The 20,920-nt window shown below is 42.9% G+C and overlaps 1 protein-coding gene across 5 annotated transcripts in view; it reads right to left on the bottom strand.

Moving 5' to 3' along the window:
• The window catches only part of kiaa0825 (KIAA0825 ortholog), a 297,880-nt gene that overhangs the window by 174,244 nt on the left and 102,716 nt on the right, over nucleotides 1–20,920 (bottom strand). For all 5 annotated transcript variants that reach the window (XM_060906939.1, XM_060906943.1, XM_060906940.1 and 2 more), the window contains 4 exons: nucleotides 12,125–12,390; nucleotides 6,293–6,443; nucleotides 4,570–4,760; nucleotides 1,649–1,840 (listed from right to left, as the gene is read on the bottom strand). In XM_060906939.1, the coding sequence (XP_060762922.1) occupies nucleotides 1,649–1,840; nucleotides 4,570–4,760; nucleotides 6,293–6,443; nucleotides 12,125–12,390 (800 nt within the window). The remainder of the gene's footprint in view (nucleotides 1–1,648; nucleotides 1,841–4,569; nucleotides 4,761–6,292; nucleotides 6,444–12,124; nucleotides 12,391–20,920) is intronic.

Here is a 20,920-nt window from a genome sequence, read left to right on the forward strand (position 1 = left end):
TGTGCCACCCTGTTTTTAAAGGGACCAAAAGTAATTAGACAATTGACTCAAAGGCTATTTCATGGGCAGGTGTGGGCAATTCCTTCGTTATGTCATTCTCAATTAAGCAGATAAAAGGCCTGGAGTTGATTTGAGGTGTGGTGCTTGCATTTGGACGATTTTGCTGTGAAGAAAACATGCGGTCAGAGGAGCTCTCCATGCAGGTGAAACAAGCCATCCTTAAGCTGCGAAAACAGAAAAAAACCCATCCGAGAAATTGCTACAATATTAGGAGTGGCAAAATCTACAGTTTGGTACATCCTGAGAAAGAAAGAAAGCACTGGTGAACTCATCAATGCAAAAAGACCTGGACGCCCACAGAAGACAACAGTGGTGGATGATCGCAGAATAATTTCCATGGTGAAGAGAAACCCATTCACAACAGCCAACCAAGTGAACAACACTCTCCAGGAGGTAGGCGTATCAATATCCAAATCTACCATAAAGAGAAGACTGCATGAAAGCAAATACAGAGGGTTCACTGCACAGTGCAAGCCTCAAGAATAAAAAGGCTAGATTGGACTTTGCTAAAAAAAAAAAACATCTAAAAAAGCCAGCACAGTTCTGGAAGAACATTCTTTGGACAGATGAAACCAAGATCAACCTCGACCAGAATGATGGCAAGAAAAAAGTATGGCAAAGGCGTGGTATAGCTCATGATCCAAAGCATACCACATCATCTGTAAAACACGGCAGAGGCAGTGTGATGGCTTGGGCATGCATGGCTGCCAGTGGCACTGGGTCACTAGTGTTTATTGATGTGACACAGGACAGAAGCAGCCGGATGAATTCTGAGGTATTCAGAGACATACTGTGTGCTCAAATCCAGCCAAACTGATTGGTCGGCGTTTCATAATACAGATGGACAATGACCCAAAACATAAAGCCAAAGCAACCCAGGAGTTTATTAAAGCAAAGAAGTGGAATATTCTTGAATGGTGAAGTCAGTCACCTGATCTCAACCCAATTGAGCATGCATTTCACTTGTTAAAGACTAAACTTCAGACAGAAAGGCCCACAAACAAACAGCAACTGAAAACCGCTGCAGTAAAGGCCTGGGAGAGCATTAAAAAGGAGGAAACACAGCGTCTGGTGATGTCCATGAGTTCAAGACTTCAGGCAGTCATTGCCAACAAAGGGTTTTCAGCCAAGTATTAGAAACGAACATTTTATTTACAATTATTTAATTTGTCCAATTACTTTTAAGCCGCTGAAATGAAGGGATTGTGTTTCAAAAATGCTTTAGTTCCTCACATTTTTATGCAATCATTTTGTTCAACCCACTGAATTAAAGCTGAAAGTCCGAACTTCAACTGCATCTGAATTGTTTTGTTCAAAATTAATTGTGGTAATGTACAGAACCAAAATTAGAAAAATGTTGTCTCTGTCCAAATATTTATGGACCTAACTGTGTGTGTGTATATATATATATATATATATATATATATATATATATATATATATATATGACTTGATGTGCTCTGCCATTTTATTTTTCTCTACTCGCGGTATATGAGCTGATAGCCTTGTAAAAGAGTAGCCAATCAGAGCGCACGATTGCTCATATCCAGTGAATGTGGATAGAATAAAACTGGGATGTCTCTGATACCTGTAGAGCTCGGTTAGAGGGGCGGTGAGGATGATGAGCACATTCAGGAGTTGATTACACAGGCTGTGGATGATGGACACCCAGGTTCTGGAGGTTTCTGAAGGCAGCTCTGGTCCGACAAGTTCCTCCACGCTGTGACATACAGACCATATCAGCTGCTCCACACACAGCAGGATGGCTGTGATGTCCAGTCTGAGGAGGCGGGAGAGGATAGACACTGGGTGGACACTTGCCATGTGGAGTTAGTGTTGACTTTACTAGATTCTACTGTCTCACTAGATAGATGCATGTGTCCCAAATTGCAAAATATGGCCATAAGTAGGACGTGAACGTATCACTGAATGTATACATTCAAACCAAAGGGAAAACTGAATTACATCTTTCATGTGATTTTGATATAATTTCTGATTGGGAGAGGAGATCTTTCTCATCTCATCTCATCTAAAGAATCAACACTTGGTACAGACTTAATACTTCCTCCATGTTGCTCAAACACCTTATTTTCTTAAAGGAGAGCCAAAGCCAAAGTTTTTATTATCACAATTCTATTTATCTCATTTTATTAAATATCGGAATGCATTTTTGATCGCTATTTTGTCGCTGCTATAGCAAGTTATGAGTGTTTGAAATATGCTCTGTAATATAATCAGTCCATATGTCAAAGCAACGGCTGTAAACGAGATGCGTTGAGACCTGTGCGAGACATCGTAGGACGGAAGTAAAACGTACAGCGGAAATCGAAGTGACCGACATTTGCCAACGTTGTCAAAAGACGCGCGCGTCCTCTTTCGAATGCTGACGTAATCGAGCCGGAAGTTTTGTTTGTTTTGATAGCAACCAGGAAAGTTTGAAAAAAGTAGGCAGTAATCGTCATTTAAACTTGTTTTGAGTTTGGAAAGCAGTTTTCAAAATGGCAGCGCTGACACCTGGCTGACACTTCACGTTTAGACCAAACGGACTAAATTCAACACGGCTAAAAATCGAACAAGCCGATAAGTATAATATTTAATTGCAATTAGTTGCCAATACGAGTCACGATATAAGGTAACTAAAACCGAAAACGGAATTGAATAACACGTTAATAAAGCAAGTTTAAAAATGACTTCAGTTCTCCTTTAAAACTTCCAAAACAGAGAAAATCTTGTTTTTACAATAAAGCTACGTTAATAATTCTCGCTTAAGAATGAAAATACGTTACTTGTACGTTTCCCAAAGCACTGATGTATTTCCACCTTGATATAAATGCTTCAGGTGTTATCTACATTTCATATGTCAGCACAACCTCAGGTTCAGGAAAGGTCAGGCAAGACACCCACTTAGATCCCTTCATCAAACCTTACTTTTCATCACCATATCAAACTTCCCCTGCTTTACAATGAACATCCCTCACTCCCCCAGATGGAAAGTGAAGGAAAGAGAGAGAGCGAGAGAGCACAAGAAAGCTCTCAGAGGACCATCTGTGTGAAAGACTCGAAGCCCAGTCTGCACTCAGCAGCTCATAGCTGCGTGTCCTTGCAGCGATGCGCATCAGGGGAAACGTGAAACAAACCTTCCATCCATCCTCACCTTCCTCTTCAGTCTTCCTCTCCTTCCCTTTTTCCTCCCCACGGCCTCTCGGTGCTCTGCACTTTCTCATCGCCCACCGGCTGGAGACGGAGAGCGTGCTCTGGCCGAGTCTTTAACCACTTTAACTATGTGCTAATGCAGCGCACGAGCCCCCCTCGATAAGGCCCAGACCCCGTGGAGCATGACCGAGCAGGGCCCACAGCCAGGCACTAGGGTTAGCGTGCTAACAAAGAGAGCCTGTTTGAACAGGCCCTGTGCAATCACTAAAACATGCAACACTGCCTGCTAAGCCTGTAGTTCCTGCTGGACAGATAGCTTAGTGTTTCGTGAGGCGCTGCAGATATGGCGAGTTGGCCGAGGCGGCGCGGATGACTGCACACAGTTCGACTGTAGCCGTGTGTGTGGTTTTCGGGTGATGGCCTTCACATTGGATTACGATCAAGCTTAGTTACATATGCAATCACAACTATAGAACATTTCCAGAAACTCAAATCCAGAGCTGACCTTAATGGGAAACTCGGACTCTTCTCAACAAAATCATTGACTGGAGTTGTACTGGATGCGTGATTAATATAAATGAAAATTGTTAACCTTTACTGAAAAAACGTCCAAAGGTTCGTTATAATGAATGCTTAGCTCGTGACTGAACACTTCAAATGTGTCACAGTGTAACTGTACAAGTGTCATGCTCCAAAAATTAAGGTCTTAAGGTAAAGGATTGAGTCAGACGTGAGAGAATGTATTACGCTTTCGGTAGGGTTATGTGGTAGCCAAGCATGATCAAACCCACATAACTCTGCTCTTAACGCAGAAACACTAATCATTCCCATCTCTGTTCTGTTACATTTCAATACCGAGAGCACTTCTGATCCTGATCCTAGTCCCGTCTCTGATCTTTTCAGGATAATGATCGAACTTGACTGATAAAAAAACCCCAAAAAACAAAATACGCATTGTGCATAAACATTTATTGACGACTCATAAACATCTGCCCTGAGCCTCCCTTTATAAAAGACTAAAAAGCCTCTCTGTGTTTTTCTCATTACAGTAGAACGTGTCGAATTTAATATCTATAGTAATCACCGATACACAACAAATGGTGTTGATAAGAAATTACGTCCAGAAGTTGACCTGTTCCTTTAAAATCTGTTTTTCTGAAACAATAGTAACATTAACAATAAGAACCATTTGTTATATCTGGTCTATCTTCTATCCCTGACAAGCCTGGAGACATAAAACCAGATGGTAAAACATGATCAAAAGATCTCGAATATGTCTGTGGAAGGTCATAACCATGTGTGATGAGTTTGCCAGGTGATTTTAAGGACAGTTAAGGATGACTCGCTGTCTGGTACCTGATCTGAGGGTGTCTTTTGTAGGAGGGTTGAGCTCTGGAGTATCGCTGAAGCAGGAGCTCGAGAGTCTGTGCCAACACCTGCGCCAGGGTCTGCTTGGCCAACAGCGGGGAAACGGTGCTCCACAGGTCACTGCGCAGCGCTGAGAGGAAATAGTGCCACATCTGGATAGAGAAGGAACACCTTTCACCCTGTTCAGAAAGGGAGGAGGAGGAGAGCGGAGGAAATAAAAAGGCAATGTAAAACAATCTCAATTTCGAGATTAAACTACAGGAAGCATGGAAGACTGAGCGAAGACTTGAAGAGGATGAGTGAGAAAGAAGAGAACAAGGGAAGTGAAAACAGGAAAAAAATAATAATAATATGCAAACGCAAGAGGCCGGTATCTCTGAGGCTCACGCTCGGACCACCTGCACGCCACACCTGGCCCCTTCATTCCCGCTGAGACACAAGGCGTATCGAAGGCCTGATCTGGAGAAAGCATCAGAAATCCTCAGAACGTCACCCAACACAAACACACGCACAGCTAAAATGACAGAAACACAAACCTTGCTCATGCAAAGGGTTAGGTCAAGGTTGATAGCAGAGCGCTGTGTGATGAGAAAAGAGTTATGGGTATGCAGAGAGAATAAGAGAGAGTCTGGGAATTTAAAAAGAAAAAAAAAAGATTTCCTTTGAGTCTAATTACTTTCAGGCAGGGAGGAAACAGCACTCCCAGTTCACAGTGTGACCAAACACAGATTAGTAACAGCCATGTTCAACATCTAATGAGGACTGGGACGAGCTGCACTACAGCCAAGCTAAGCAAGCAGCCACTGAGAGCGGCGCATGCGAACACGCCGGACAAGCACTCGGAGGGAGCTCTGACCCCCTGGCATTGGAGGAAGTGGATTCATGGAGGGACAGAAGGAAAGAGAGATGGCGGGAGGAGGGAACGGGGCTCAGGGTCAACAGGGGCCCAGACGCGGGCAGTCAGTCTCACACCTGCACACAGCAGGCCTGTCTGCCCTACAACCTACAAAGGTTGTGTGTGTGTTCACTGTCTGGTTAGACCTTAATGGAGGCATACGTTTTAGGACCACCGTAAAGGACTGCTCCTGTACAGATGGTCTGGTGCAATTTTGCCTTCGGTTACACATTGGGGATGCGAGAAGGAGGTCATGACAAACAATAACGTAGATTATTCTAGAAGCATTGGGGGAAAAGAAAAAACGTTCTCACTAACAGTATGCAGATGTGGCAACGTTTCCTTCTATACACGTGAACAGTAAATGCTAAACACAGATACGATTGTCATGATCGTCGCACCCACGTCTGAACATTGTGCCCTAATGCAAATACTTTCTGGTTTTAGATCACAGGACCAAAAGAGGAGTTCCCTCCGGGGGGGGACGACGACAAGAACTGGCTCAAATGTGATATGAACCAGCAGGCCTTGCGGTTCTAGTATTAGTCTATTTTCTGGCAAATTGAGAAACCACTGGAACAGTCACAATGAGAACAGTCAAAGCAACTTTATTATGGTGTGTGCATTGGCGCTATTGTGGAGTTCCCTTTTAAAAAAAAAAAAATGAACGATTTTAATTCTGTGTTACATTAAATATTCATTGATTATAATATCTAACTTTTTATCAATAAAATGAAATAAATAATGATTTCTTTCTCATCATCACACTGCACTCATTCACTCATCTCATGCCAAAAGCGCTTGTGCCACCCATACCTCATAAAATGAATTGTCGTCCGCCCAGTAGTGACTCTCGGCATCCTGCAGAATGCTGGTGGCACACACGTGGACGCAGTAGCTGGTCAGATGCTCGTGAACGGCCTCCGTCACTTCCTGACTCCTCTGGACGGGCAGCAGAGTCAGAGGCCTGCAGTCAGACACATCAAAGCCGTAAGGGCCAGGTTTAAGAAGGCATGCATTTCATGGGTCAAAGTGCCATTAAGTGATTAATATCAGCAAATGGCCCCGATTATTACCTGCCAATCATTCGTCACCTCTGTACTTCCTCTCCGTCCCACTTTCCCACCATCTCTCTTACCCGCTCTCAAATCATAAGGCCACGTGTGCTGTCTGAATCAATCACTCTCTCCCATTCCGTTTCTGTATTTAATTTCTCTCTCTCCCTCCCTTTGGCTCTTTGCAAGCTAACATCTGTTTTTGAACAAACACACATCCTTTGCAGATAAATAGTTCTGTCAGGACTCGCAGGCTCACGCAGGTCCCGCTCTGATTCTTTACAATCCAATTACGGCATTTTAGTATTTCTGGCAACGGCCTGACGATCTCCTTGGCTGGGAAAAACCCAGTGGACAAACTATAAATTGAGAAGCTCCCCATCACAAATGTCTCTTGTTTTATGTACATTATGCAACTTTCCAGACAGAACTCTCTCTCTCTCTCTCTCTCTTTTTAATGTGCTGTTCAATTTATGGTTTTTGTTGTTGTTTTATAGAATGCAGAATTGAACAGGATTTAATGTTGAGTGCATCTGTGAGTTTTGAAACCCTCCGTAGATAAGGGTGGAAAGGTTAAAGTCGACCTAAAACATCTATCTAATCAATAAAACGCCTTGCTGTTTGCCCATCCGTTCATTTCTCATATGCTTTCCATCTCAGGTAAAATATGTTATTTTTTATTGTGGGAGTAAACAGGTCATTTTAACAGCGGAATTCAACAGCAGATTCAAATCACCACCGAGATCTTTCAAGGATCGACAGCAGGTCAACAGATCAAAATGATATTTTAGTCTGTGAGATCTGTATGTTCTCAAAAAGTAACTCTGTAGGTGAACTAACAACAAGAACAACAAATAATCTATAGTTATAAACTTCACCACATCAGTGATTTACAGTGTAGTATTAGGCCCATTGGAGGCAATAAATAAATAAATAAATAAATAAATAAATAATAACAACAATAATCTCATCTCATTATCTGTAGCCGCTTTATCCTTCTACAGGGTCGCAGGCAAGCTGGATCCTATCCCAGCTGACTACGGGCGAAAGGCGGGGTACACCCTGGACAAGTCGCTAGGTCATCACAGGGCTGACACATAGACGCAGACAACCATTCACACTCACATTCACACCTACGGTCAATTTAGAGTCACCAGTTAACCTAACCTGCATGTCTTTGGACTGTGGGGGAAACCGGAGCACCCAGAGGAAACCCACGCGGACACGGGGAGAACATGCAAACTCCGCACAGTAAGGCCCTCGCCGACCACGGGGTTCGAACCCAGGACCTTCTTGCTGTGAGGCGACAGCGCTAACCACTACACCACTGTGCCGCCCAACAACAACAATAATAATAATAATAATAGGCGGCACGGTGGTGTAGTGGTTAGCGCTGTCGCCTCACAGCAAGAAGGTCCGGGTTCGAGCCCCGTGGCCGGCGAGGGCCTTTCTGTGCGGAGTTTGCATGTTCTCCCCGTGTCCGCGTGGGTTTCCTCCGGGTGCTCCGGTTTCCCCCACAGTCCAAAGACATGCAGGTTAGGTTAACTGGTGACTCTAAATTGAGCGTAGGTGTGAATGTGAGTGTGAATGGTTGTCTGTGTCTATGTGTCAGCCCTGTGATGACCTGGCGACTTGTCCAGGGTGTACCCCGCCTTTCGCCCGTAGTCAGCTGGGATAGGCTCCAGCTTGCCTGCGACCCTGTAGAACAGGATAAAGCGGCTAGAGATAATGAGATGAGATGAATAATAATAACATGAAGTTGAGGAGGGGGTCATATCCGAAGGAAAAACCTAGAATTTCTGAGATTAAAATTGGAAATTTATGGAACCCCCCGATATTGAATCAAAAGTTGTAGGAAATCCAGCCTTTCCTCCTCAATCACGCAATATACACTCACCGGCCACTGCATTAGGAACCCCCATCCACTTGCTGCTTTACGCAGTTCTCTAATCAGCTGATCCCTTGAGAGCAGCACAATTCATAAAATCATGCAGCTACAAATCAAGAGCTTCAGTTAATGTTCACTTCAAACATCAGAACGGGGAACAATGTGATCTCAAAGTGTGACTTTCTTTCACTGTGGCACTGTGGGTGTTGGTTTGAGCCAAATGGACTGGTTTATTTGAGTATTTCAGAAACTGCTGATCTCTTGGGGTTTTCATACACAACAGTCTCTAGAGTTCACATAGAATGGTGCAAAAAACATTGAGTGAGTGAGTGAGCGACAGTTCTATGGGTGGAAACAAATGCCTTGTTGATAAGAGAGGTCAGAGGAAAACGGCCAGATTGGTTCGAGCTGCCAGGAAGGATATAGTAACTCATAGCAACTCTTTACAACCATGGTGAGCAGAAAAGCATCTCAGCATGCAACAGCAGAAGACCACAATGGGTTCCACTCCTGCAGCCAAGAACAGAATCAAGAACAAGTTCCTATTAAAGTGGCCAATGAATGTCAAAGACTAAAGCACTTGACATTTTCAACTACATTTCCCAGAATGCACTGCAGCCAGGAAGCCAGGGGGTATGTGATTGATCATTGTGCTTCCTGGATGCAATGGGAGATGAATGTATAAAAGGCACAGGCTTGTTTATCTGTGTCCCTTTCTTCTTAGTTGTTTATAAATGTATAATTATTATACAAAAGCCATTTCCTGTTACTTTCAGTGCGTAGATCCTTCTCATCTGCCCAAATCTCTGTTACTTTGAAACAGCTGAGCTGAGAGTTATAGGAAATGAAGTCTTTCCTTCTCGATCATGCTCGAATATTAAAGAATAAAGCGCTACGAGATTTTCTCCTACATTTCCCAGAATGCACTGCAGCCAGAAAGTGTGAGAGGGTTTTTTCCTCATAAATATGTGATCTGAGATTTTTCTCATAAATGTATGAATTGAATTTTAGAAATTGAGCTGTTTTTTTTTTTAAGAACATTACCACCCGCCTCAGCTCCATTTTTGTAACCTACAGTGGACCCAAAACACCGTTGTAATGATTACACCTTATACTTCGTTCAACGAGTTGTTTTTAATCTGTTTATTATTCATCATACAGCACTGTGCAAAAGTCTTAGGCAAATGTAAAGAAACGGTGTCGGAAAAAATGGCTTAAAAATAATGAAATGAAATGTTTCAACATTAAAAAAAATACTATAAACAGGAATCAGTAAGCCGTAATAAATGAAACTAGAAAAGCACTCGGAGAGCGCAGACCTCCGCCAAGAATCCTTTAAAAAAAATCCGGGATCCAGAAGGTGATCCGGATCACCGCCAAAATGTAATGGATTGTTACTTGTGCCCAGTCACACCTCTGGAAAAAATTTCAGAGCAATCCGTTCATTACTTTTTCCGTAATGTTGCTAACAGACAAACCAACAAACAAACAAACCAACGCTACCGAAAACATAACCTTCTTGGTGGAGGTAACAAAGTCAGTATTTAGTGTGAGACGACCCTTTGTTTAAAAAAATATAGCAGTTTCAGGAAATGAGCTGTAGGTTTTACTGAGCGTCTTACAGAACCAGCCACAGTTCTTCTGGACACTTTGACTGTCCCACTCGCTTCTTCATTTTGCACCAAAACCCAGCAACCTTCATTATGTTTTCTTTTTTAATCTGAAACGTGCTCTCTTATGTAATATGCTGCTCAGATACAATTTTTTTTCCTGTAACATTTAATTTTGTGCTGAAAAACAAATGTTTGGACTCAAGAATGTTTTTGTACTGACTCGATAATGTAGGAGTCATAAAATAGAAATCTATAACAAAGTTTGTATGGAAAAAAACAAACAAACAAAAAAAAAACAGGGTACCTAAGACTTTTGCACAGTACATATACTGTATGTTATTTACCAGCTGGGAGGTCCGTATGGTGAAATACCGTGACCGAGGTCTTGAAAGTACTGAGCGAGGCCCTCTGGGCTGAGGTCAGTATTCAAGGCCGAGGTCACGGTATTTCACCATACGGACCGACCTTAAGCTGGTAAATAATATATCAATTTTTTTCTTTACCAAATTCTAACAGAAAACGAGAGCGCCCGAAAGGGAAAACCGAGCTGAGCCACCATTTTGAATCCTCATTCACGGCTGTAATGCAAATTGCTTCCTCCTCGGTATACAAGTGCACTTCCATGGCAGGAAAACGACTACATTTTGCCGCCTATGTCGTCCCCTATTTATACAAATAGGAGTCATTCAGGATTCAGCCATGTTTTTGCTCGGCGTTAGCAACAGTTAGAGGTTTTTAGCTTTCTCCTGAAATGTTTTCTTTTATTTCTTCTTCCTCAGGGTAGTAAAACTCGCTTTCGCTGTGAACACTGTCGCTATCGCTATCCATGATGTAAAATTAATGCTATTCTCCTGAGAAATGCGAAAATAAATGTTGACAAAAATTGCTACTATGTTTGTTGTTGTGAACGAGCGAGTCGCCAGAGGTCCGTAACCGGGGTCCGTACCGTAGGATACAGACCCGCTCGCCAGCCAATCAGAGCGCAGGATTTGATGGAAACCGGCCCACGAAAAAAATAACATACATTATGTGACGTTCCCACCCTGTAAATGAGCCGTTACTATAGAGATGATCATGTATGAGAATGAGGACTTTAATATAAACCTACTGCTTATGTTACAGCCAGAGCTCCTGTCCATGCCGTGTGGTTATATAAAAATAGCACTAACAACTTCTGACCAATCATATTTAAGGATTCAACCGTGTTGCAATGCAAAATGAATTAAAATATTAAGTAATTTGTTTAATTGATAACTAATATGATTAATATATGCATTAACTAAATTAATATATTACTTAATTAAAAATCCTAAAAGTGAAATAAATACTTTGCACTGATTGCGATCTCTATATCCTTTTCACATATATTTTTTTTAATTTTATTCTGAACGTCTTAACACCATTTCATTTGTAGATAAATTATATTCTTTATAGTATACATTGAACAGTTGTTCCACGAAATCGAGTCGCATATGAGCTGATGGCTATAAGCCGTGTACAACGAGATTGAGCGGAATAAATGTTTTATTCTATCCACATTCACTGGATTTTGAAAAACAGAGCATTTTTATTATTTTTTTTGCAAATTCAATGAATGAAAACTTTATACAACTTTATACAGACAAAACGTCTGACAAAATAATTTCTGTTTAGAATGTAAACAAACCAGCGAAGTGACCGTAGCAATTTGTGAAAAATGCTATCATAATTTTTGAAGGAAAATTAAAAAAAAAAAAAAAGGTTCTTACCATCAAATACTTTTATTCCTTTGTTTGTGGTTTTGTTTTTCGAGTAGAGTTTTTATTTCGCCCTCGGTTGGTTCAGCAACACGCGCCGCCATTTTGTTTTTCTCTACTTATGGTATATGAGCTCATAGCCTAGCAGTAGAGTAGCCAATCAGAGCGTGCGATTGCTCACATGAGTGTAGATAGAATAATTTTATATATAACAGTAGAACTCAAAGATTTTAATAAACAACTATATCAATTCTACTCAAACATATTAAGTATGGTTTGATTTTGTGATTTTTAAATGGTTGGATTTTGTTTGTGTGTGTTCAGAATGTGTAACCTCTTTCAAAGCAGCCACTTACATGCGATTGGTGTCCCCTAGTTGGCTCTCGTAGTAAACCAGTCTATGGTGGATATAAGTGCTGGAGGCCAGTATAGTGGGAAGGTTCTTGAGGGGTGAGGCGTGAGGAACCTCCCTTGCCCTCTCTTCCAGCCTGGTCAGGAGAGCTGAGGTCACCTGGCCACACACCTCTATGTAGCAGGAGCACACGGGGAGCAGAGCATCTTCTTTACACACCACAGCCAAAGTGAGGAGAGCATCCAGCTCCTCCATCACATCTGCACAGAACTGTGGAGGACAGCAGAGATATGCGTGCTAAAAAAATCCAAAATATAAAAATGAATAGAACTGTGTAGAATTATCCTGATTAATAAGCACAGATATTGATAACTCCATATAGAAATATGAACCACAGAGACCCGCTGGGGTTGAGCAGAAGTTTGAGAGTGCCCTCCCTCCTGTACGTGTAGGAACACTGGAGCAGGTACATTGAACTGGTGATCTAAAGGCGCCACAGGAATGGAAATTTTTGCTCATACTGGCTAGTGTGGTTCTGAAACCAGACTCACACGACCCATGGTTTAATTCGGCAGTAGGTATGAAGAGTGACCCCAGTACTCAAGCTGATCTGAACACATAGGCAGAGCCACTTACACCTTTTTGTTAAAACTGTTAAAAAATGTTATAATCACGTTGTCTGTTATCACCGAAATGAGGATGGGTTCCCTTTTGAGTCTGGTTCCTCTTGAGGTTTCTTCCTCATGTCGTCTGAGAGAGTTTTTCCTTGCCACTGTCGCCACAGGCTTGCTCATTGGGGATAGATTAGGGATAAAATTAGCTACAGTTTAAAGTCATTAAAATTCTGTAAAGCTGCTTTGCGACAATGTCTATTGCTAAAAGCGCTATAAAAAACTTGACTTGACACCTGGTTACACTGATAAGCCAAGTTGGGAAGAGTCAGTCAGTCCATATCCTCGTCCAGGAATCCCATTGCCAGGACTGGTGTGTCAATCAGCTCCTTTACAGAGGCAGCAACATTTACAAACTACAGGGACTGCTTCGATGCAGCGGCAAAATGGCTAATCTATTACCAGTGCATGCTACACAACACACAGCAAATGCCTAACCTGGGAGTTACCAGCAGGCATGTGACGTGCTCATGATTAACCATTTTGGCCAGAATATGTGCCACAGAGTTGGCCATGGGTCAACTGGGGTTCTGCCTGATTGCCCCAAAAGCTGTCAACAAAGTCCTTGAACTGTGGCACAGCCAGCTCTTTCAGGTGCCATGTGAAATAGTACAATCCCTGTTGTGGGTTACATTACAAGTTCCAACTCTACCTGGGTCCCATCCATGTTTAGAGAGGCTGCCACAGCTAGCCTAGGGCATGTACCCACCCAGAGGCAGAAGAGGCAGGGGCAGGACCAGACTACACTCCAGATGTTGCAGAGACCAGAGCTGAATAAGGGGAATAGCCTGGACAAAGCTACCATGATGCAGCCAAGCATTCACTGCTCTACTGGTATAGGGCAATTAATTGATTTCAGCCGCACCATGTTTACCCCTCAGGTCTTTGGATCAGGTTAGACCAGGAGTGCTCAAACAATTTCCCCCTCATCAAATACGTACTAGTCAAACTTTTGACTAGCGCTGTACGTATTTGATGAGGGGGGAAATGGTGGCTCAGTGGGTGAAAAATTTTGGGTTACTAATCAGACAGTCAGGGGGAAGAATCACAGCACTGCCAAGCTGCCACTGTCAGGCCCTTGGGCAAAACCATTAACCCCATCAACTCAGCTTATCCACATCGACGTCATATAGAAGCGGGGAAAAAGATGGAAGACGTTTGTGAGCTATTCAAATATCTAAACGTAAACAAAAATAGTTATCTATTTATTTGAAGTACAGCACTTTTCACACCTACATTTCTGAATTACTGGTATGTGGAATAAATTCAACCAATTAAAAGTGACCTGTCAGACACGAACACCTACGGTATAATTCTATTATGAAGCGCCATAATAAAATTTTTTAAAATTGTGCACCCACTTTCTATCCGACTCTGAGCCAAGGATTAAATCTGATGGTTGAGCGTGCCATTTTGACACAAGCTGCAGTCAGCAGTCAGTACGGGGATGTCCGTGTCATGCCAAGTAATGTAGTTGGTGGAGGTTGTGGAATATTCAAAGGAGAAAACGACTCAGCAAGAAAGAGCTGAGTGGTAAGTGCTGCTCACTGTACTTTAAATACGGCTACCAGTGGAGATGAACGCAGCAAACAAAGAACAGCGACAAGCTAAATGCAAGGCTTTCAGGGTGAGAGCTCTACCGTCTTTACTATCATTGCAAAGGATGCCAATAATTCTGGAGCTGACTACGTATATACTCTCAGACATTTACAAACATATTAGTAGAAAATACTAGTCACCTTGAATTACTGTCAATAATTATTGCAAAAGTATTCATCCCACTTGGTGTTTGTCCTGTTTTGTCGCATTACAAGCTGGAATTAAAATGGACTGTTGGGCGGTTAGCACCATTTGACTTACACAACACACCTACCACTTTAAAAGTGCAAATTGTTTTATTACAACATTTTGCAGAAGGACCCGGACTCTGCAACACTAAGCAAGCAACATGAAAACCAAGGAGCACTCCAAACAGGTCAGAGACAAAGTTGTGGAGAAGTATAGATCAGGGTTGGGTTATTAAAAAAAAAAAAAAAACATCCCAAACTTTGAATATTCCAGGGAGCACCATTAAATCCATTATAGCAAAATGGAAAGAATATGTCACCATGACAAACCTGACAAGAGAAGGCCGTCCACCAAAACTCACAGACCAGGCAAGGAGGGCATTAATCAGAGATGCAACAAAGACACCAAAGATAACACTGAAGGAGCTGCAAAGATCCACAGTGGAGATGGGAGTATCTGTCCATAGGAACACTTTAAGCTGTACACTCCACAGAGCGGGGCTTTATGGAAGAGTGGCCAGAAAGAAAAGTCATTGCAAAAGTCATTGAAAAAATCACATTTGGAGTTTGCCCAACAGCATGTGGCAGACTCCCCAAACACATGGAAGAAAATTCTCTGGTCAAGTGAGACTAAAATTGGTCTTTTTGACCATCATGGGAAACGCCATGTGTGGCTCAAACCCAACAACATTCCTACAGTGAAGCATGGTGGTGGCAGTATCATGCTGTGGGGATGTTTTTCATCTGCAGGGACAGGAAAGCTGGTCAGAACTGAAGGAAAGATGGATGGCGCTAAATACAGGGCAATTCTGGAGGAAAACCTGTTTGAGTCAGCCAGAGGTTTGAGACTGGGATGAAGGTTCATGGTCTCGCAGGACAATGACCCTAAACACACTGCTAAAGCTACATTGGAGGGGTTTAAAGGGAAACATTTAAATATCTTGGAATGGCCTAATCAAAGCCCAGACCTCAATCCAATTAAGAATCTGTGGCATAACTTGAAGATTGCTGTACACCAACGCAACCTGTCTAACTTGAAGGAGTTGGAGCAGTTTTGCCTTGAGGAATCGGCAAAAATCCCAGTGGCTAGATGTGCTAAGCTAATAGAGACATACCCCAAGAGACTTGCAGCTGTAATTGCAGCAAAAGGTGGCTCTACAAAGTATTGACTTTGGGGGAGATACCTATGAACACTCCAGATTTCTGTTTTTTCATCTTAATTATTGTTTGTTTCGCAATAAAACAACAATGTGCACCTTTAAAGTGGTCGGCACGTTGTGTAAATCAAATGGTGCTAACCCCCCAAAAATCCATTTTAATTCCAGTTTGTAATGCAACAAAACAGAACAAACACCAAGGTGGATGAATACTTTTGCAAGACACCGTATTGCTGTTATATTGTATATATTGCTGGAAAACAAACCCACTCCTTTGACATGGTTAACCACAGAAAGAACGGAAAGCAAATCACAGGAATAGAGAAGCAGTCCACATTTAACACTGAAGAGAAATACCTTTACTGGATCGGTTGAAATAACTTTAACACCAGTAAAAATTCCAATGTGTGTTGGATTAAAGTGACTGAATTACTCGGGCAGAAATGGATGTGAGAGAAGTCAGGCTATTTCCTAATTCAAACACTTGCAGCCTTCTCTCCTGTGGCACTTGGAAAGAAGTGCAATACTTTATCTCATGTTTCCACATTTGTCCTAAAGAAAGGTTTCTCTCTGCAAGCCCTGAGTGAGAGCATGATTATCAATGTGTGTGTGTGTGTGTGTGTGTGTGTGTGTGTGTGTGTGTGTGTGCTTGCAAAAAAAGAGCGCCTAAGGGGGCACATCACTTGAAAGCAAAGACTCTGAAGGGTTATCGGCAAAGAAGGGAGCCCCAAATTGGAACGTGTGCACACACCATTTTCAGTCTGCTTCCTCATCCTCATTGTCCTCTTCCCAAAATGAAGACATCACCCCGGACCCTTCCCAAACACCCCTCTGTTCCCTCCCTCCATCCACACACACTCACTGTGAAAGAGCAGCACATCAGCATGAATGACACTGGATCAGGCCATACCAGTGAGTTCATTGCCAAATTTATAAACCTATAGAAGTGAGTTATAGCACCAGGCATCTTGAAAGCCGTAAAACGTGTGTATAGCGTACATACACTCCTTGGGAGTCACCACTGCCTGAGGCCTCGTGAACACAGGCAACAACGGCACGCTTTTTAAATGGAAACATTCCAATACTATCAATCAGAAAGTGCACAAACGAGTGAGGGGTGACTTCATGATTCTGCACTAAATATCAGCACTCGCCTACCCTAACCTCTCGCTTCGTGCTGTCGGAGAAAGACATACACAGTACAGTAAGAGCCCCTGCCAAGCCTGGAGCCCCAGCGGACAGAAGAGGCCTCGAAACAATAAGCCAGTTCGACAGTCGAGTCAATAATCAGCTCGCTTTGGCCGTTAAGAGCTTAGGAGGAGTGAGAGAGAGGTAGGTGAAAGTACACAGCCGCATGCTCGGCACTCTCTCAAACCGAAGGTGATGAGGACTCAGGAGGTGTCTGTGAGATTTATGGTTTTCTCAAGTCCACTGCTCGGGCACTGAGAACCTTTAACTAATACAGATCAAAGATATGGATCCCAACAGGACAGCCACTGCAAGGTTATTCCTCCATAAGCCTATAAAACATTTAAAAGCTATACTCTGTTGCAGACTTTTTAACAGCTACTTTTGAATGGTGCTGAATTTTGGACCCTTACTGTGAGGCAGAAGGTTAAGGACGATGTGTAGCCAGTGTCAAGACGATGTGCTCAATAATTCGGGCATGATTTCAGAGTGATAAATGGTTCTCCAAAACATTATGCGGGACAGGAGCCAGGGCAATACTAGGAATCTGATGCAAGGCATGAATGTATGAATATGAAAGTGTGAAATATTGATTCCATTACTGCGTTTGGAGTGGCGGTGCTCTGAAGCCAGTCCTGTGGTAGCGTGCTGCCATCTGCTTCTGGTCCACTGCGAGACGTGTCAGAAATGGTTGGAGTTCTCGGAGTCTCGGGGCAGCAGGGAATGCAAATAAATTCACGTAGTAACCTTTGAGTCGAGCGCTGCTCATTTCGAAGCACTGACCTACAAGGAAATGTGTTGTACAGGTCTTGAGTGTGGACAAATTCTGGCACTTGTTTGTGATGTGGTTCAGCGAGCGCCAACTGCTCCATCAAAACAGTGGATCAACATTTCAAAGCTGTTTTATTCAAATACTTGCATCAACATGAGAAGGATGATCAGCGCTGTACTGTCGATCATAGGGTCTCCAACAGCAGCTTGAGAAACATCAGCCATCCATATGCACGTTCACATTAGGGTTCTTTTTGGGTTTAATCACAGTCGGAGTCTTCTGATGACAAAGAGCTTTAAAAAGGAGTCAATTTTAGGCATGTTATATTGACGCTCAGAGAGGGATGTGAGAACTTGTACGGTGGATAGTGTTGCTGCCTCACAGTTCCAGGGTCCCAGGCTCGATCCTGACTTTGGCTGGCAGGTTTCTGTGCCAGTGTGGGTTTCCTCCAGGTTCTCTAGTTTCCGCCAACCTCCCAAAAACTCGCCAGTAGGTGAACAGGCTTTGCTAAATTGCACTTAGGTATAAGTGTATGAGGTAACCACGGGGTAACCATGGCCAATGGTTAGAGAAGCAGCTTTGGGACCAAAAGGTTGCTGGTTCGATTCTCTGGACCAGCAGGAATGGCTGAAGTGCCCTTGAGCAAGGCACCTAACCCCCAACTGCTCGCCAGGCTGCTCTGGGTCTGTTCTACAAGCATCTGCTAAATGTCTGTAATGTGAACATATGTATGACCGTGTGTGTGCATGGCCCTCTGTGACTGACCAGCATCCCACCCAAGGTGTATTCCTACCTCACACACAATGTTCCCAGAATCCAGATCCATCATGATCCTGACCAAGTGATTACTGAAGATGAATGAGTGAATGATTTAGGTTCTGAGATGAAAATGTGAACATTTGTCAAACAGAATCAACAAAACAAATTCAAACATACGAAATTTTAGGTGTGTGTGTGTGAGAGATGTTTTTGTCAAATTGAAATAGGCTCTTTGCAGGTAGAGGTCACATGCTTGGAAACCACATCGCAACGGCATACTGGAAAGCAAGCTTTCAGGTAAACAAAACTCTCGACAAGGTCAGGCACAAAAATTTCAGCAATTTATAGCGCTTAATATCTTTCCTTTTCTAGAATCATCAATGTAGTTTTCTAAGTTTACTTTACGCTCATTTGTACAGGAAAAAATTATTTTAGCATGAAGGCACTGACTTTTAATGGACGGCATTTGGATCTTCACGGCCAAACAACATGGCGACTTTGCGAGGTACGTACACCAAAAAAAACTTGCAAAAGCACTTATTGCAATTCTAACAGCTCAAACAGCTCCATAACAAAATCAACTGTGAGCTACTGCTCGCTTAGGGTACGTTTCCCCCCAGGTCTCGCTTATATCAGAATGCAAATAATCAAAGGAAAAGGACACTTATTATGAAAGTTGACTTCAAGAAATAATTAACCCCGAAACAAGTAAGTAAAGAGCAGTGTTCTCCCCAGGGATTTCAAGTAGCATCCTGGTAAACTGTCATTTTGAAATAGCGTCAAAACAGGGCTGCCAACTTTTCAAAATTCCTTGGAGTGAGATTTTTTTTTGGGGGGGGAGGGGGGGGGGGGGTGTCGACAGCAAAATTTTTCCGCACACCATGCAGTAAGTGGGAATTTTGTATTCAGTTTGATATTCACTTGTCCCCCTGCATTCTGGTGTTTTGTTTGTGGGTAGTCCAGCTGGAGATGGACAATGGGGGGGTGGGGGGGGGGGGTGTTGAGATTTTGGATTTAGTAGATGTTCCTGCATTCTGGTGGATTTTTGGAGTGGCCTGCTGTGCCATACCTACATTCTTACACACCCTGACTTGCCAGGCCTTCAGCTTGTGGCCAACAAAAGCACCAAGTTTTGGCTTAAAAGCCCCCACACTAGAAAACTACAGATGACTGCCAATATTCCTGTAGCCCTATGGAGCACTTGCATGTGACGTCACAGCCGATCCAGATTGTGACAGACGCCATCTTGTCGGTCAAACGCCATATTTCCGCCTTCTACTTCTACTTCTGGTTCTACTTCTGCTTCTACCTTTTCTTCTGGAAAAACCTACTATACACAATTCTACTACAACGGCTGCGGCTACAAGCTCTCCCTACCTGTGCACGTTTTTTATGTTTTTTGTGTGTATTTTTGCGTGTTGTTCGTCTGTACCGGACTTCAATATCCACTACAACCGTATGGACTTACTGGACATTGGTTTCCAGCAGAAAATGACGGTTTGTAGTGATTTCCATCGCATGCACAACATTCCGGACGAGAAAAAAAAAACAAACATTCCGGACGAGATAGCGAGACCAGCGGGGTCTCCGTGGATTGTTATTGGAAGCAAAGCTAAGGAGGCGGCGGCGCCGGGAGAGGAAGCAAAAGCGAGGCTGCAGAGCCGGCCTGTTGACTAAGCTCAGAAAACAGCCACTCAAATCTCCACTGCTAAGCCTCTATCTCTCCAACGCCAGGTTAACAAGACGGACGATTTGGAATTACAGCTGGAATTACCTTATTCTATTCTATAATCGGCTGGTCAGTGCTATACTCAATACTTAAGTGACTTACCCATCCAGTGAGGATCATTTTCTTGTTTACAAGATGCCATATCTGAGTCGCTGACAAATCCTGAATTTCTGTAAAGATAACTGTCCAGAGATTTATAAGCACGCAGTGTTTCACCACTGAACAGCGAGGGAAAGTTGATGAGGTAATTATACACGTCCGGGTATTCCACCTCTGGCAGTTCCATATCCACTGACACGGTCATGAAAACTCCGTCCGGTAAGCCATAAGGGTCACTAATCTGTAGATCGTTTATTTTAGACATATATCTAGTTATCTGTTCATTAGAAAAATGAGCCGTGTAGTCCGTCGGTTGAAATTGATCCATTCTGTACACGAGTGCAGCAGTATTCAGCTGTGCTGTTGACCGACAAGATGGCGGCTGTGTACTTTCCGGTCACGTGACCGCAAGATCTCTATAGACCTCTGTTTCAGATTTAAAGGCAAGTTCATGTTTGAAAATATTTCATCAGCTAAGCCTAAACACCTTCTGAATTGAAACTAAATGTTAAGTTTTTAATAACTGTTGCAAAAAATAAGATTGTCCCTCACTGACTATTCATTATGCATTTAAGGGCTTTCCCCACCACTGGGTTCAGCAGAAGATTGGCATGGGGAAAAATATCAACAGCAAAAGA

This window comes from Neoarius graeffei, chromosome 24 (assembly GCF_027579695.1).
Source record: "Neoarius graeffei isolate fNeoGra1 chromosome 24, fNeoGra1.pri, whole genome shotgun sequence".
NCBI classification, from domain to species: Eukaryota; Metazoa; Chordata; class Actinopteri; order Siluriformes; family Ariidae; genus Neoarius; species Neoarius graeffei.